Here is a 13,207-nt window from a genome sequence, read left to right on the forward strand (position 1 = left end):
CCTTCCTAAGTATTTGTGCCAATTTACCTATGTAGTAGCAGTGTGAAAGTATTCTTGTTCAACACATTCACCTACACTTGGTACTGTCAGATTTCTTAATATCAAGAATACATAAAACATTCCTGTAACTCAACAGGACAATAAATGACCCAACAGAAAAATAGGCCAAAGATCTGAACAGGCTGAGAGGGACACACATTTCACAAGCATGTTTCCTGTGACTCAAGCCATCCATCTTAATTTTTCTAGGACACTTCCATTGCACACCCACGGTTACTGTAAAATTAAGTACCTCTCTGAGCTCTCAAGAGTACTGGTTAAGACAATAAACAGTTCTATGACCTATGTATCACAGACGAACTCCTCACTTGGTACCATAAGCTAGAACCGTGAATGCTTATAAACAGCAACTTTAAATAAAATACCTGTCCTCTCCCAAAGATTAAAAAAAAAAACAACAACAAACAAACCTGGAAACAAGCCCATATTGTGTCTATGTGCCCATAGACACAATAATAAATAGTATATTAAAAATGGAGCATTACGTGTAAAACAAATGAACCCTGCTATATTTAGCACATCAGTGTTTGAACCTCACGAATCTAATTTTGCAACAAAGAATGAGTAGAAAAATAAGCAGCATGATTTTCTGTATAAGGTTCAAAACCTTGTAAATTAAATATACTGTTGTAGGAATACAAGTGCAAAAGCAAGGTGGTGATAATACCCAATTCGTTTGGGGAGAGGGCTGGAGGTGGTGGCAAGAGAAGGTTTGATTAGGGACGGCCACATGAACAAGCCATTGGCAACTGTCCATTTCTTCTGCTGGTGGGCAGGCTGGGTAAGGTTTGCATTTGATCTTTACGTCTTCCATGAAAGCTACACGTGGTCTTTATATTTCACATTAAAAAAAGGAAAAGCACATGTATTTGTTTTTGATTCTGGTGAAATATAAATAATTACTTCAATTATCAGCTTAATCATTTTATTAAATCATAGACATGATTTTTAGCTTATGTTAGCATCAAAATGCTAGCAGAGAAAGTGGACATTATGTTCAGGCGAGTGGGCTTTGCATGATGTCCTTAATACCTTATGATCATTTTTTTATAAAGATTTTATCTATTTATTCATGACATGAGAGACACAGAGAGAGGCAGAGACACAGGCAGAGGGAGAAGCAGGCTCCCTGTGGGGAGCCTGATGTGGGACTTGATCCCTGGACCCCAGACACACCCTGAGCCCAAGGCAGATGTTAAACCACTGAGCCATCCAGGTGCCCCTTGTTTTTGTTTTTGAGACAGAGAGAGAGAGAGAGAGAGAGAGAGAGAGAGAGAGAGCAAAAATACAAATGAGCAGGGTTGGGGGAGCAGAAGGAGAGGAAGAGAGAGAATCTCAAGCAGGCTGCATGCCCAGTATGGAGCCCTACCGGGGCTCAATCCTACAACTCTGAGAGCATGACCCGAGCTGAAATCAAGAGTCAGATGCTTAACCGACTGAGCCACCCAGGTGTCCCAGCTTACGACTGTTCTTAAGTACGGACTTTAAGTGATTATTTGAGAACTGGAATTTCATTAAGAACAATTCACTACGAACAATTCAAACTACAGTCGTTCAGGTTCCCTTTCTGGACATGAGGCTGCAATTATAAATCTTCTACCAGATTGCAATAATGTAAACCCTATTTCCATGAAACCATATGCCATGTTGTGGAACTCTAACTAGCATGTACTTACGAAAGCCCCATGTAAAGAACACCCACTACAGATCAAGCATTTGACGTGGATTATTTTACTTAATCCTCAGGACCAACTTACAAAGTACCACTATTACCCCCGTTACGCAGAGAAAACCCGATGATGGGGCCAAAGGCATGCTGACCGTATTTGATGCCGACAGCTTTCTGCCTCGGTCTCCTGGGAAGGCTGCTAGGACGGGTCATGGTCCAGAGCAGCGGAGGTGACTAGACAAGAGGACTGAACGCAGGCAGTGAATTACCGCTTGAGTCTTGGCTTCACTGCTCTTAGTGACCTTTGGAAAATGACTTAATCTCTTCGCCCTGCTTTCCCAGTCTGTAAACTGGGGTCACATTCAACAGGAACCGCTGCACAGGGCACGTCCAAACCCCACGGAGCTACTTGTACATCAGCAGGAGGAGAGCGCGCGGATACAAGGACGCGGCATCTTCCGGCAGCCACGGAGGCTGGAAGCTGGTCCGGAGCCGCTGGGCCCGACGTTTGCGGTCAAGCGAGAGGCACACACGCGTCTCAGCCTGTCTTTGAGCCTTGCTCTTCTTCTAAAGTAAGTGTTTTCAGGCTTCACAGGTACACACTCCACTGCTCTGGAAGGGTCAGGACGGGGGCGACGGGCAACATCCACTTTCACACCAACAGCCGCACTCACTGTCCCAACCCCAGGGCTGGGCCGGGCAGGCCACATCGGGCGGCCGGAGAGCAATCCAGGGGCAAGCCGCTCACCGAGTGCTGCGGCCCGGACGCGCAGGGGGGCTCCCCGGAGAGGTCAGGGGGCAGCACCCGCGGGGAGACTCCAGGGGACCAGCCCTCCTACCCTCAGAGGGGACCCGACCCAGGGCCGAGCCCCCAGGAGCTCAGGCTGCACACACCGGGGGGACCCTCCCGCCCCGCGGCACAGCCCCGGGGACGAGCCCCCACCCGGGCGGGACCCAGGGCCGAGCCCCCACCCCGGGGACCCAGGGCCGAGGCCCCACCCGGGCGGGGACCCAGGCAGGAGAGTCCCCCGGGAGGGGCGGGGGTCAGGGCGGCGGCGCTGCGCTTACGGACGACCCGCCCCCCCACTCCAGGCCCTGAGTCTCACCTGCCCCCTGCCCCCGGGGTTGGGGAGCGGGTCACCTGCAGCGGGGACCAGACTCCGGGGAGAAGGTGGATGCAAACCGGAAGGGAAAACTGGACCCGGCGCTGCCTGGGGCTTGGGCGCCTGCGCGCGCCGGACGTGCGGACGCTTCCGCGCATGCCCAGTGCGAGCCGGCCGCCCAGCGCGCTTCCGGCTCGAGCGGTGGTGGGCGGGGCCTGTGCCCCTAGGGGCATGGGGGCGGGGCAATGGGCGGGGCCAGGTGACCTCCTAGGGGCAGGTGGTAGCCAAGGCACCCAAAAATACTTTTTGGAACGTTTATGCCTATCAGTATTCTCTACTTTTCCTTCTGTGCACCTGTACGACTTGTGTAATAACACTAACCACAAAGATGGCGGTAATAGTACCAATCATACGGGGGTAGATTTAATCCAGGAGTAGGAAGGCTGCATTCTCCTTGCGCCACAACTTGACCTCAGGCAACTGGAGGCAGTGAATAGGATGCTCCAGCCGTGCCTCTGCTCCCTTGATTTCACTGTATTCACTGTATTCTCCCAACAGGTGTCTGCTGAAGCTTAGCCGTGACCAGCAGGGCACTAGGACACAGCAGGGAAAACCCATTTCTGTCTTCTTTTCAGCAATGATTACATTTTTTTCCCTTTTTGACAGATACACTATATATTCGAGGTCTACAATAGAATGTTCTGACCCAGGTATACATTGTGAAATGAATACCACGGTGGAGCAAAGTCCATAACCACGGTCCCAATCAGTTATCTTTTTTGTGGGTATGTGATGAAAACACTTGAGACCTCTCTCTAGGATTTCAAGGATAGGATAGCTTATTATTAAACGTAGTCATCGTTCTGTACATCAGGTCTGCATAACGTATTCGCCTTATAATTGAAAAGTTGTATGCTTTGATCACTCTCTCTCCTATCCCCGTACCCCCGGCCTCTGGTAAGCACCAGTGCTCCTACAATGAGTCCAAACATTTGTTTTGTTTGTTTTCTGTATTTTGTATGTACGTATACTCATGCAGTATTTGTCTTTCTGTGTTTGGCTTATTTCACTTAACAGAATGTCCTGCAGATTCATCCATATTGTCTCCAATGGCAGGATTTCCTTTTTTGAGGCTAAATAATATTCCATTCTGTGTGTGTGTGTGTGTGTGTGTGTGTGTGTGTGTGGAGGGGGCACCCACTTGTGCCACACTTTGTCCATCCACTCCTGGATCTATGGACACTTAGGTTGCCTCCGTGTTACTGCGAATAAAGCTGCAATGAACATGAGTGTGCAGACGTTTCTTCGACACGGTGATTTTGCTTCCTTTGACTCCCGGACGAGGGATTGCTGGACCACACGGTAGTTCCATTTTTTGACTTTTCGAGGATCCTGCACACTGCTGTCCACGCTGGCTGCACCAGTTTGGTTCCCATCCACAGCGTATAAGGCTTCAATTCCTCCGTTTCCTGCCATGCTTGCTGTGTTTCTGACTTTCGAGACTGGCAATCCTGACAGGTGCGAGGTGCCGGCTCACTGTGGTTTTGATCGGCTTCTTCCTGATGACCAGCGACGTTGGGCATCTTTTGCATGGACGTCGTTCGGACCCGACCGGGGCCACCCGTCGTGAAGATGGACTGGGGGCTGAAAGGAAAGTTCCAGAGCCGCACAGCCGGTGAGGTGGGTGGTCTTGGAAAGCAGCGGGGCTCGGCCTGGCGGAGCGCGCTGTGCTGTGGCGCCCTGGGGCTCCGCGTGTCACGGATACCGCCCGGGAAGGCAGCTCGGGAGGGCGGTGTAAGCGGGTCCCCCATGGCCGCCCCGGGTCTGCCCAGCCCCCGCTCCGCCCCCGGGTGCCGGCTGCCTGCCGCCCGCGCGAGCTTCGGGCCTGACCTCGGGGCTCCGCGCGCAGCTCGGGCTCGCACCCCGCTCGCCAGCCTTCAGGTCGGCGCCCCAGGGGCGGTCTGCGGCCTGGCACTGCGGCCTGGCACTTCTCAAGTGCGCGCGTGCTGCGCTCGGCTCGGGGTCAGGGCGCACGGCTCCAGGGCGCCGCCGAGCACCGCGGCCAGCAAGCCGCTCGCAGATGCGGGGGAGCGAGGCCCCGCGGAGCGCGACGGAGCACGGACGCCCGCCCGCCCCGCTCCCCAGCGCTCCGCCGCGGCCCCGCATCCCGGACCCCGGCTCCGCCCCTCCCCGCCCGCGCTCCACCTGCGGCCCGCGAGGTGGAGGCCCCGGATGCAGTCGAGTGGGCATGCGCACGCGCCGGGCGCCGCTGTCATTGGCCGCCGCGGGGGAGCGTCCCGATGACGCAGCAGGAAAACAGGAAGTGAGGCCGACGGGAGCCGCGCTGGGCCCGAAAGGCTCCCGGTCGGCGCCGCGGGCGCGGGGGAATGAATGGGCGCTGAGCTAGGGGCGCGCCCGCCGCACGGACAGGCCTGGCGCGGGGGGCGGCCGCGGCATGGAGGACGACGCGCCGGTCATCTACGGGCTGGAGTTCCAGGTGCGTCCCCGGCGGGCCCGCGGGCCTGCGTGGGGCGGGGCGGGCACCGAGGCGGGCGCCGGGTGGGCCCCGGGCGGGTGCGGGGCGGTGGGCGCCGGTGCCCACGTCCTCCGCGCTGGGGAGCCCCCCCCGCCGCAGCTCTGCCCCCGCGGCCTCCGCTCCCCTCGCCCCTCTCCTCTCCCGGACCTCGGACCCCTCCCCCGTCCCCTCCTCCCCTCCTCCGCCCCCCCCCCCCCCCCCCCCGCTCCTCCTCTCCCGCGGTCTCCACCCCCACCCCCTCCTCCCTCCACTCCCGCCCCATCTGCACCTCCTCTCCGGGGCCTCGGCCCCCCATCCCCTCGTCCCCCCTCCCCCCTCCCCTGTCCCCTCCTCCCCTCCTCCACCCCCCTCTGCCCTTCCTCTCTGGGGCCTCGGCCCCCCCATCCCCTCGTCCCCCCTCCCCCCTCCCCAGTCCCCTCCTCCCCTCCTCCACCCCCCTCTGCCCTCCTCTCCGGGGCCTCGGCCCCCCATCCCCTCGTCCCCCCGTCCCCCCTCCCATGTCCCCTCCTCCCTCCTCCACCCCGCCTCTGCCCTTCCTCTCCGGGCCTCGGGCCCCCCCATCCCCTCGTCCCCCTCCCCCCTCCCCTGTCCCCTCCTTCCCTCCTCCACCCCCCTCTGCCCCTCCTCTCCTGGGCCTTGGCCCCGCCTCCCCAGCCCCCCCTCCCAGATCCCCTTCTCCCCTCCCCTGTCCCCTCCTCCTTCCCTGCCCTGTCCCCTTCTCCCATCCTCCACCCCCCCTGCTCCTCCTCCACCCCCCCCCCGCCCCTCCTTTCCCTGGCCTGGGCCCCCCCTCCCCCCTCCTTGCTGGGGGCTGCTGGGCCGCACCCATCCGGGTTCCTGCCTGTGTAGGTTTCCTCCTGCGCTGGGTTCCTGGAGCCTCTGGGAGGCCGGCCCGCCTCTGTGGGTGTTCAGGGTGGGGGAGGGGGAGGGGGAGGTGGCCTCTGTCTGCAACTTGGACAGAGGAGTTGCAGGGATAACGGGAAAGTTGTCTCGCACCCCTCACCCAGCTTCCCCTAACGTTGAGGCCTCCCGTGACCGCGCCCTGGGTGACCGTCCTGGGGGAGGCGGGCCCTCGTCCTCCGCTGTCGTCCGCTGTCTCCCGTGTGTGTCCTGTGCTGTGCGGGGCCTGCTCCCCGGGCCCCCTGCCCTGCAGGTGCTCGGCACACGGCTGGCTGGCTGGGTGAGCGGCGCCGGCGTGCACCTGCAGGGGGTGGGGGTGGGGGCACCCGGGGGGCTGTGCACCGAGGGGGGTGGGGGGGCGGCCCTGGGTTGGCCTCCGCTCCTCCGAGGACCTGAAGGCGCCTACGGACAGATGCGGAGACCAGAAGCCCAGAGCACCGCCTTGCGAAGGACCTGATAACCCGATTGTGGGGGCGTCTCTGGAGATTCTCCCTCCTCGCCCCTGCCCTGCCCATGTGTGCGCTCCCCTCTCCCTCTCCCTCTCCCTCTCCCTCTCCCTCTCCTCTCCCTCTCCCCTCTCCCCTCTCCCCTCTCCCTCTCCCTCCTCTCCCTCCTCTCCCTCTCCCTCTCCCCAAATCTTTCAGCCCTGGCTTCACCACTTCCTGTCTGTGTAACTTTGGGCTTCAGATTCCTTGCCAATAAAATGGGAAAACGGACCTGGATCCCCTGTGGCCGTTAGGAAAGTTAAGTGAGTTCATACACTGATTTCAAGCACTTAGCACAGCGTCCGGCACCTCATAAGCATTCAGGAAATGGTCTAATTATTACCATGAGACAAAGTTCTCATGGATCAGTCCGTATAAGGTATAAGGCGGTATCAGTGTCCTGTGAGGATGAGCTGTGTTACGGGGTTTGCCCACAGGCTCCATCACCCAGGACTGTGCCTTGACAGCAGCTTTTGAGATGTCCCCAGGCGTATCTCACTCTTTCAGTCCTGCCTGTGGATGCTGTGGCGTGGGCATAGCCCGCCTGGCCAGCAGGTGAGACCTGGGACTCCAATCTAGGGAAGCCTCAAACCCAAGCCAGCTCAGGGCCCCTGAACCACAAAGTTGCCCTGCCTTCTCCTGGACAAGGTGCACGTGTGGGCAGGTGTGTGGGGGCATATGGGGAGATGGAGGGTTCCTGACCTCGGGCTTCCTAAAGTGTGTGTTTGCCTCCAGTGTGCCTAATACCGTCTGTCTCATTAAATCTTCTAAATAACCCAGAGGTTTTGATCTTCATTGTTGGATCCTTGAGGTAACAAATGTCATTTTCTGGGATTAATATCAAGGAGTGGATCTTTGCCTCGGGCATCAAATGTTTTATCTGAATTTCTCCTTTATCTTAAAAGAAGTAGCAGATTTTTGCCCTTCTTTATTTTGGACAGCTTGTGGACCTTGATATTGTTGGATTCTAAGAATTCATTACTACAGTAAACAGAAGGGGCGCCTGGGGGGCTCAGTTGGTTAAGGACCTGCCTTCTGCCCAGGTCATGATCCTGGGGTCCTGGGATCGAGGCCCATGTCGGGATCCCTGCTCCATGGGGAGGGTGTTTCTCGCTCTCCCTCTCCATCTGCCTGCTGTTCCCCCGGCTTGTGCTCTCTCTCTGTCAAATAAATACAATCTTAAAAAAAAAAAAAAAAGAAGATGGGGATCTGATTGCTGACCCTTGACTGAGGTAATGAGGCTTGAGGGTAAAATGAGGTCCTACTATGGCAAATAAAAGGTAGAAGAGTGCCATACAGGGGTCATTAAAATAGAAATGCTGAGCACGTTTCTGTTTATGGGACATTATGGTATCATGTAATTAACATCTTTTAGCTCATAAAAAGTAACTTTTGACTTGTTTTTATGATTTTGTTATTTAAAATTAAGAAAATCCAAGAAATTCTTATTAGTATTTTAAGATGTCAAATTGCTGAAAATCTGATTAAGGTCTGCAGGCCCTAAACACGCCTTTTCTATCTTATCTGATTCCCTGACAACCACATTCAACTTAAAACTGTGTCTTGTCTTTGCCCACTTGCTTTTATTTCTTGGATATTATGTGGTGACTGGATGTCCTGTTACCTGAGGGTTTTTAGCTTTTTCTGTGCTCTCCCTTGTCTTTCTTTAGGCTCATGTAGTTCTATCATAATTCTTGCCAAATCTATATTTAGGGTCTTTTTTTTTTTAAGTTTTTATTTATTTATTTGACTGAGAGAGTGTGTGCATAAGCAAGGGGAGCAGCAGAGGGAGAAGGAGAAGCAGACTCCCCGCTGAGCAGGGAGCCCAATATGGGACTCGATCCCAGGATCCCGGGATCACGGCCTGAGCCCAAGGCAGATGCTTCACCAGCTGAGCCACTCAGGCACCCCTAGGGTCTTCATCTTTCTAGTTATATAAATATTTTTAGCTGCTGCTTCAAGAAGGGTACTGTGATTTCTTTTTTTTTTTTTCTTGTACAGCTTTCCATTTTTCCCTGTTGTGAAGTGCTTCCTTTTTCCATTTGTTTCGTTGTTCCTGTGTCTTATGGTGAGTGTTGATGCTTGGCAGCTGCTGCACCTGTCCTGCGCAGTCTGGTTGTCTGTGGGAACGGTGGCCGTCTGTTCTGCTCTTCCATTTTCCTGAAGACATCTGTCCCGGTGCCCGCCTCCTCCTTTGCTTCAGGTGGACCCCCTTTCATCATGTGTGGGGTTTTTGTGTTTACTTTTCATTAGACTTTAGTTGAGTAGGTAGTATGTGCCAGTCATCTGACAGGGCCGCGTCATTGTCACACAGCCCTTGGATCCCCGGGCTTGTTCTTTTCTGTTTTAAAGCAGAGGGCTCCGGGTTTAGAGAGACCTCTCGTAGCTGTTAGAGGGTTGGGCTCAGGCCTGGATCCTTCCTGCTCAAAGGTCTCTTTGCTCTCTGGGGCCTTTTATTCAGAACAAGACACCTGGCGCCTCCATGTTCAGGTCCTTTGACCTCTGGTATCAGAGGCCAGAGGCGACATTCAAGTGCAGACCTCACCTTCCTCTCAGAGGGCCACAGGGCTCAGAGAAGACTCATCTCCTTTCTGTCCCCCAGACCGATAAGTCACTGTATCGGTCAAGGTGAAGTCGAGGTGACTGGCAGCTGGGAGTGAGGCGGTCTCAGCCCCGTGTGCAAGCTGCCTGTGAGCAAGACTGCAGCCGGTGTGCAGGCCACGCCGCCTGCCCCGGCCCGTGGGTCATCTGAGAGGGGTCAGGCGGCTGACGTTCCACTGCTCTTCAACCGACTGTCATGCTTTTGCTTACGTAGTTAAAAGGAATATAGGAGAATGTTTTCCTGGGATATAGCAGGACTTGGGGGAAGCCCGGAGAGCTCAGCCATGTGGAGTGCAATCTGGAGACGATTTTGTTTTTTTGTTTTGTTTGTTTATTTATTTATTTATTGGAGTTCAATTTGCCAACATATAGCATAACACCCAGTGCTCATCCCGCCAAGTGCCCCCTCAGTGCCCATGCCCATCACCCAGTCACCCCCCCCCCCCCCCCCCCCCCCGCCCACCTCCCTTTCCACTACCCTTTGTTTGTTTCCCAGAGTTAGGTGTGTCTCATGTTTTGTGGAGACGATTTTGATGCTTGGTTTCTATTATCATTTGTTTGTTTATGTTATGGACATAGAAACCTCAGACACGTTCCAGCTCACTCACTCGCTTGCTTTTCTTTTTATAATATTTTTTTCTCCCTCCAAACTATGTGGCTCACGTTGGCTATGTATGTACGTGTGTGTATGTTACTTCTGTGTCTTTATGTAACTTGCATATGTACACGTGTGTATTTATGCATCTGATTTTTTCCCTCGACGGGATCTGTGTGTTTGCACGGCTCTGGGTACCTGAGTGCACGTCGCTCTGGGCTAGTTTGCTGTGAGACCCTCCAGTGCCTCAGGCTCCTAGCCTCACTGCTGGTCATGGCTCCTTGTCGCTCCCTCACTTGATACCCTCGCTCTCTTTCCTTCTTGGTTCTGGAGAGGTGGTTTGTGCTCCAGTGTGCAGATGTGGGGAGAGGGGGAAGGCGGTCTGGGATGGGACAGGCAAGGGCATCCTCATCCCCTGGACGCCGGCCCAGGGGCCTCGCAGGCAGTGTTAGCTGCTCCTGTTTTTCCCAAGGCTGGGGAGCTACCTTGATGAGTCCTAGAGCCTGGTCCTCACGGCCCGCCCTCGAGGCCTGTAACATGGTGGGGCTTCCTCCGTGGTGGTTCTGAGGATCACAGTTCACATCCCACCGTGTTGGGGTGAATACTGACTTAACCCCATTCCGCCCTTCTGCTATGGCAAAAGAGATGGGAAGTTCTGGCCTGTAAAGTCTGTTCCACAACGTGAAACCGATTCTGTGGCCATGGAGACTGGGGAGTTCTGACGGCCAAGTCGGGAAGGCTGTGTAGACCATGCAGCTCAGAGTGTTCCCAGCCAGCGGCAGCCGTGTCACCCGGAGGCAGACCTGTAGAATCAGACTCTGCACTGCCCGGGCTCCCTGGGCTGCTTGTTGGTGTATTGAAGCTGGAGATGTATCATTATAGGAAAGAATAAATGAGATTCTGACAGGATTGGGCAGGAGGAGGTCTTGACATCCCTGCTGGAAGTGTGGAATTTATTTGTGGTACTAGGTGGTCAGCGTATGGTTTTTGAGGAGCATGTCTGTCTGGGAGTTAGGAGGTATGTCCTGAGAGCGTTCTTGCATTGGGCAGAAGATTGGACTGGACGGGACTTAGCAGCCTGTGAACTCACATCGATAGATCGTTAGTAAATATACAATTAATTTAAAGCATTGAAGTCAAGATACAGAGAATGTTGAAGTTAGGATATAAAGACTTGTGTGTATTTTTCTTGATTTAGACTTGTTTAGGGAGCTTTTCAGGATGTTTGCCCAAGAACAATTTGAATTTTAGGTTTTTTAAAAAAAGATTTTATTTATTTATTTATTCATTCATTCATTCATTCATTCATTCATTCATTCAAGACATAGAGATAGAGAGGCAGAGACACAGGCAGAGGGAGAAGCAGGCTCTCTGCGGAGCGCCTGATATGGGACTCAATCCCGGGACCTCGGGTCACGCCCTGAGCTGAAGGCAGATGCTCAGCCACTGAGCCACACAGGTGGTGCTTATTTATTTAATAGAGAAACAGGAAGTGTGCACAAGCAGGGGGAGAAGCAGAGAGGGAAGCAGACTCCTCCTCTGAGCAGAGAGCCTGATATGGGGCTCGATCCCAGGACCTTGAGATTATGACCTGAGTCAAAGGCAGATGCTTAACCCACTGAGCCACCCAGAATTTTAAGTTTAATCCTTATTTTTGTATATGCGTATCCTGAATTTCCCGGTCAATGTTGCGCTTGCTGGCTCGGCGCTGCTGGTACAGCTCTGGTTCCCCTTCTGGGTGTTCCTCTTCCCAGTCTTCATCCTTCTGTACTGTGTTTCTGTTGTGAGCCTAGACAACCCAGGGTGTGCTGATCCTATCGTGCTTACTTGCAAGATGATGATGGAAGTCTATTTACATTAAGACAAGAAATACTACTACCGCTCCTTGGCCGAGTTTTAGGGCTCTTTTCTGAAGGGGAGGGGAGTTATTTTATAGGACATACCACAATCGTGGTCAGATGGGAAATGGACTGGCTGCTTCTGAACTCGGTACTAAGACCCTGCATCTGAACGGTCTCGCACTTCAACACAAAGGTCATACAGTTACGCTTTATAGATTTGTTGTTTATTTGAATATTGTATACGTTATTGTCTATTAATGATCATGATTTTTGTTTTGGATGTTTCTACAGCATTGTTTGAATTTGAAATAGTGTAAGTGAGACTACAGATGGCTTCACACGCATTCTCAGCGTCAGGGCAGGAGCGATCAGCTTCCCGGGTTTGAGTTGAATCTGTAATTCTCAGTTAACAGGACCGTAGTTCTTTATGATATTTCAAAAGTCTGTACAAACAAGATGATTTTTCTCCTGCACGCTTGTTTCTTTGAAACTTTTGGCCTTGAGAAGACCTCCTTGGGGCCCTGGGGGGCTCAGTAGGTTAAGTGTCCGACTCTTGGTTTCGGCTTAGGCCCTGATCTCAGGGTCATGGCATCAGGCCCTGTGTCAGGCTCTACGTTCAGTGGGAGTCTGCTTGGATATTCTCTCCCTCTGCCCCTCCTCTCTCTCTCTCTCTCTCAAATACCTAAATAAATCTTAAAAAAAAAAAAAAAAAAGAGGAAGACCTTCTCTGGTTGGGAGGGCCGTTGGTCCTTCGGCAGACCCGCTGTGGCCCATTGAGGTGGCTTGGGCGTGTCCGCCTTGCCTGTTCCCGAGCCTCGGGCACTCTCCCGACACTGGCTTTTGGATCTGTGGTCACTAGCTGTTCTGATTTCTTCTGAGGTTAGGTGTGGTAGTTTGTGTTTTCCTAGGAAATGCATTTATTTGGTTGCCAGGTACCGATGGTCTACTGCGTGCCAGGCATTACTCTGCGCCCTGGAACACGGCGGGGAAGGAGCCAAACCCAAGCCCGGCAGCCCTCCCTCCCGGAGGCCAGTGTGGGGGCACCGCGTCGGGTGTTCTTCTAAGACTCCTCAGTCGCGTGCCTACTTTATTTGTTTTCATTCTTTTTTATTAACGGAAGCATTTAGACCACGAATTTTCTTCTGAACATTGACTTCTTGACTTTACTGTTTTCTGGGTATCTCATGGTTTTGAACTTGATGTCTTTTGTTACCTGACACTCTCTGGACTCTTTCTCAGCCCTGCTCCCATCCCCTGCTGCGTGTGGGGGCCCCTCCTGTGGCGGCTCTGCTCTTCCCTGGCCCTGCCTGTGGTTGTCCTGCCCTATTGTCTCCCAGCCGTGCCTTGATTTTTACCCCCCGTTTACTTTTCTGTTCTTTTTTTCTCTCTCCTTCAAGGCTGATTGCTCTGTTAGGTT

At 53.8% G+C, this 13,207-nt stretch overlaps 2 protein-coding genes across 3 annotated transcripts in view; one reads left to right on the forward strand and one right to left on the reverse strand.

Annotated features, from left to right (window-relative positions):
- Positions 1 to 4,989, reverse strand: part of TRAPPC12 (trafficking protein particle complex subunit 12) — an 82,171-nt gene extending 77,182 nt beyond the window's left edge. The window contains exon 1 of one of the 2 annotated variants that reach the window (XM_041755719.1): positions 3,214 to 4,989. In XM_041755719.1, the coding sequence (XP_041611653.1) occupies positions 3,214 to 3,243 (30 nt within the window). In that variant the 5' untranslated portion in view covers positions 3,244 to 4,989. Of the gene's footprint in view, positions 1 to 2,835; positions 3,137 to 3,213 lie in introns of those variants that run through there. The other variant, XM_041755720.1, reaches the window with a different exon arrangement.
- A 156-nt stretch (positions 4,990 to 5,145) lies between these two features.
- The window catches only part of EIPR1 (EARP complex and GARP complex interacting protein 1), a 122,357-nt gene continuing 114,295 nt past the window's right edge, over positions 5,146 to 13,207 (forward strand). Inside the window, exon 1 of the mRNA XM_041756781.1 lies at positions 5,146 to 5,329. Coding sequence (XP_041612715.1) covers positions 5,288 to 5,329 — 42 coding nt within the window. The 5' untranslated portion in view covers positions 5,146 to 5,287. The remainder of the gene's footprint in view (positions 5,330 to 13,207) is intronic.

Source organism: Vulpes lagopus, chromosome 5 (genome assembly GCF_018345385.1).
Source record: "Vulpes lagopus strain Blue_001 chromosome 5, ASM1834538v1, whole genome shotgun sequence".
Taxonomy (NCBI): Eukaryota; Metazoa; Chordata; class Mammalia; order Carnivora; family Canidae; genus Vulpes; species Vulpes lagopus.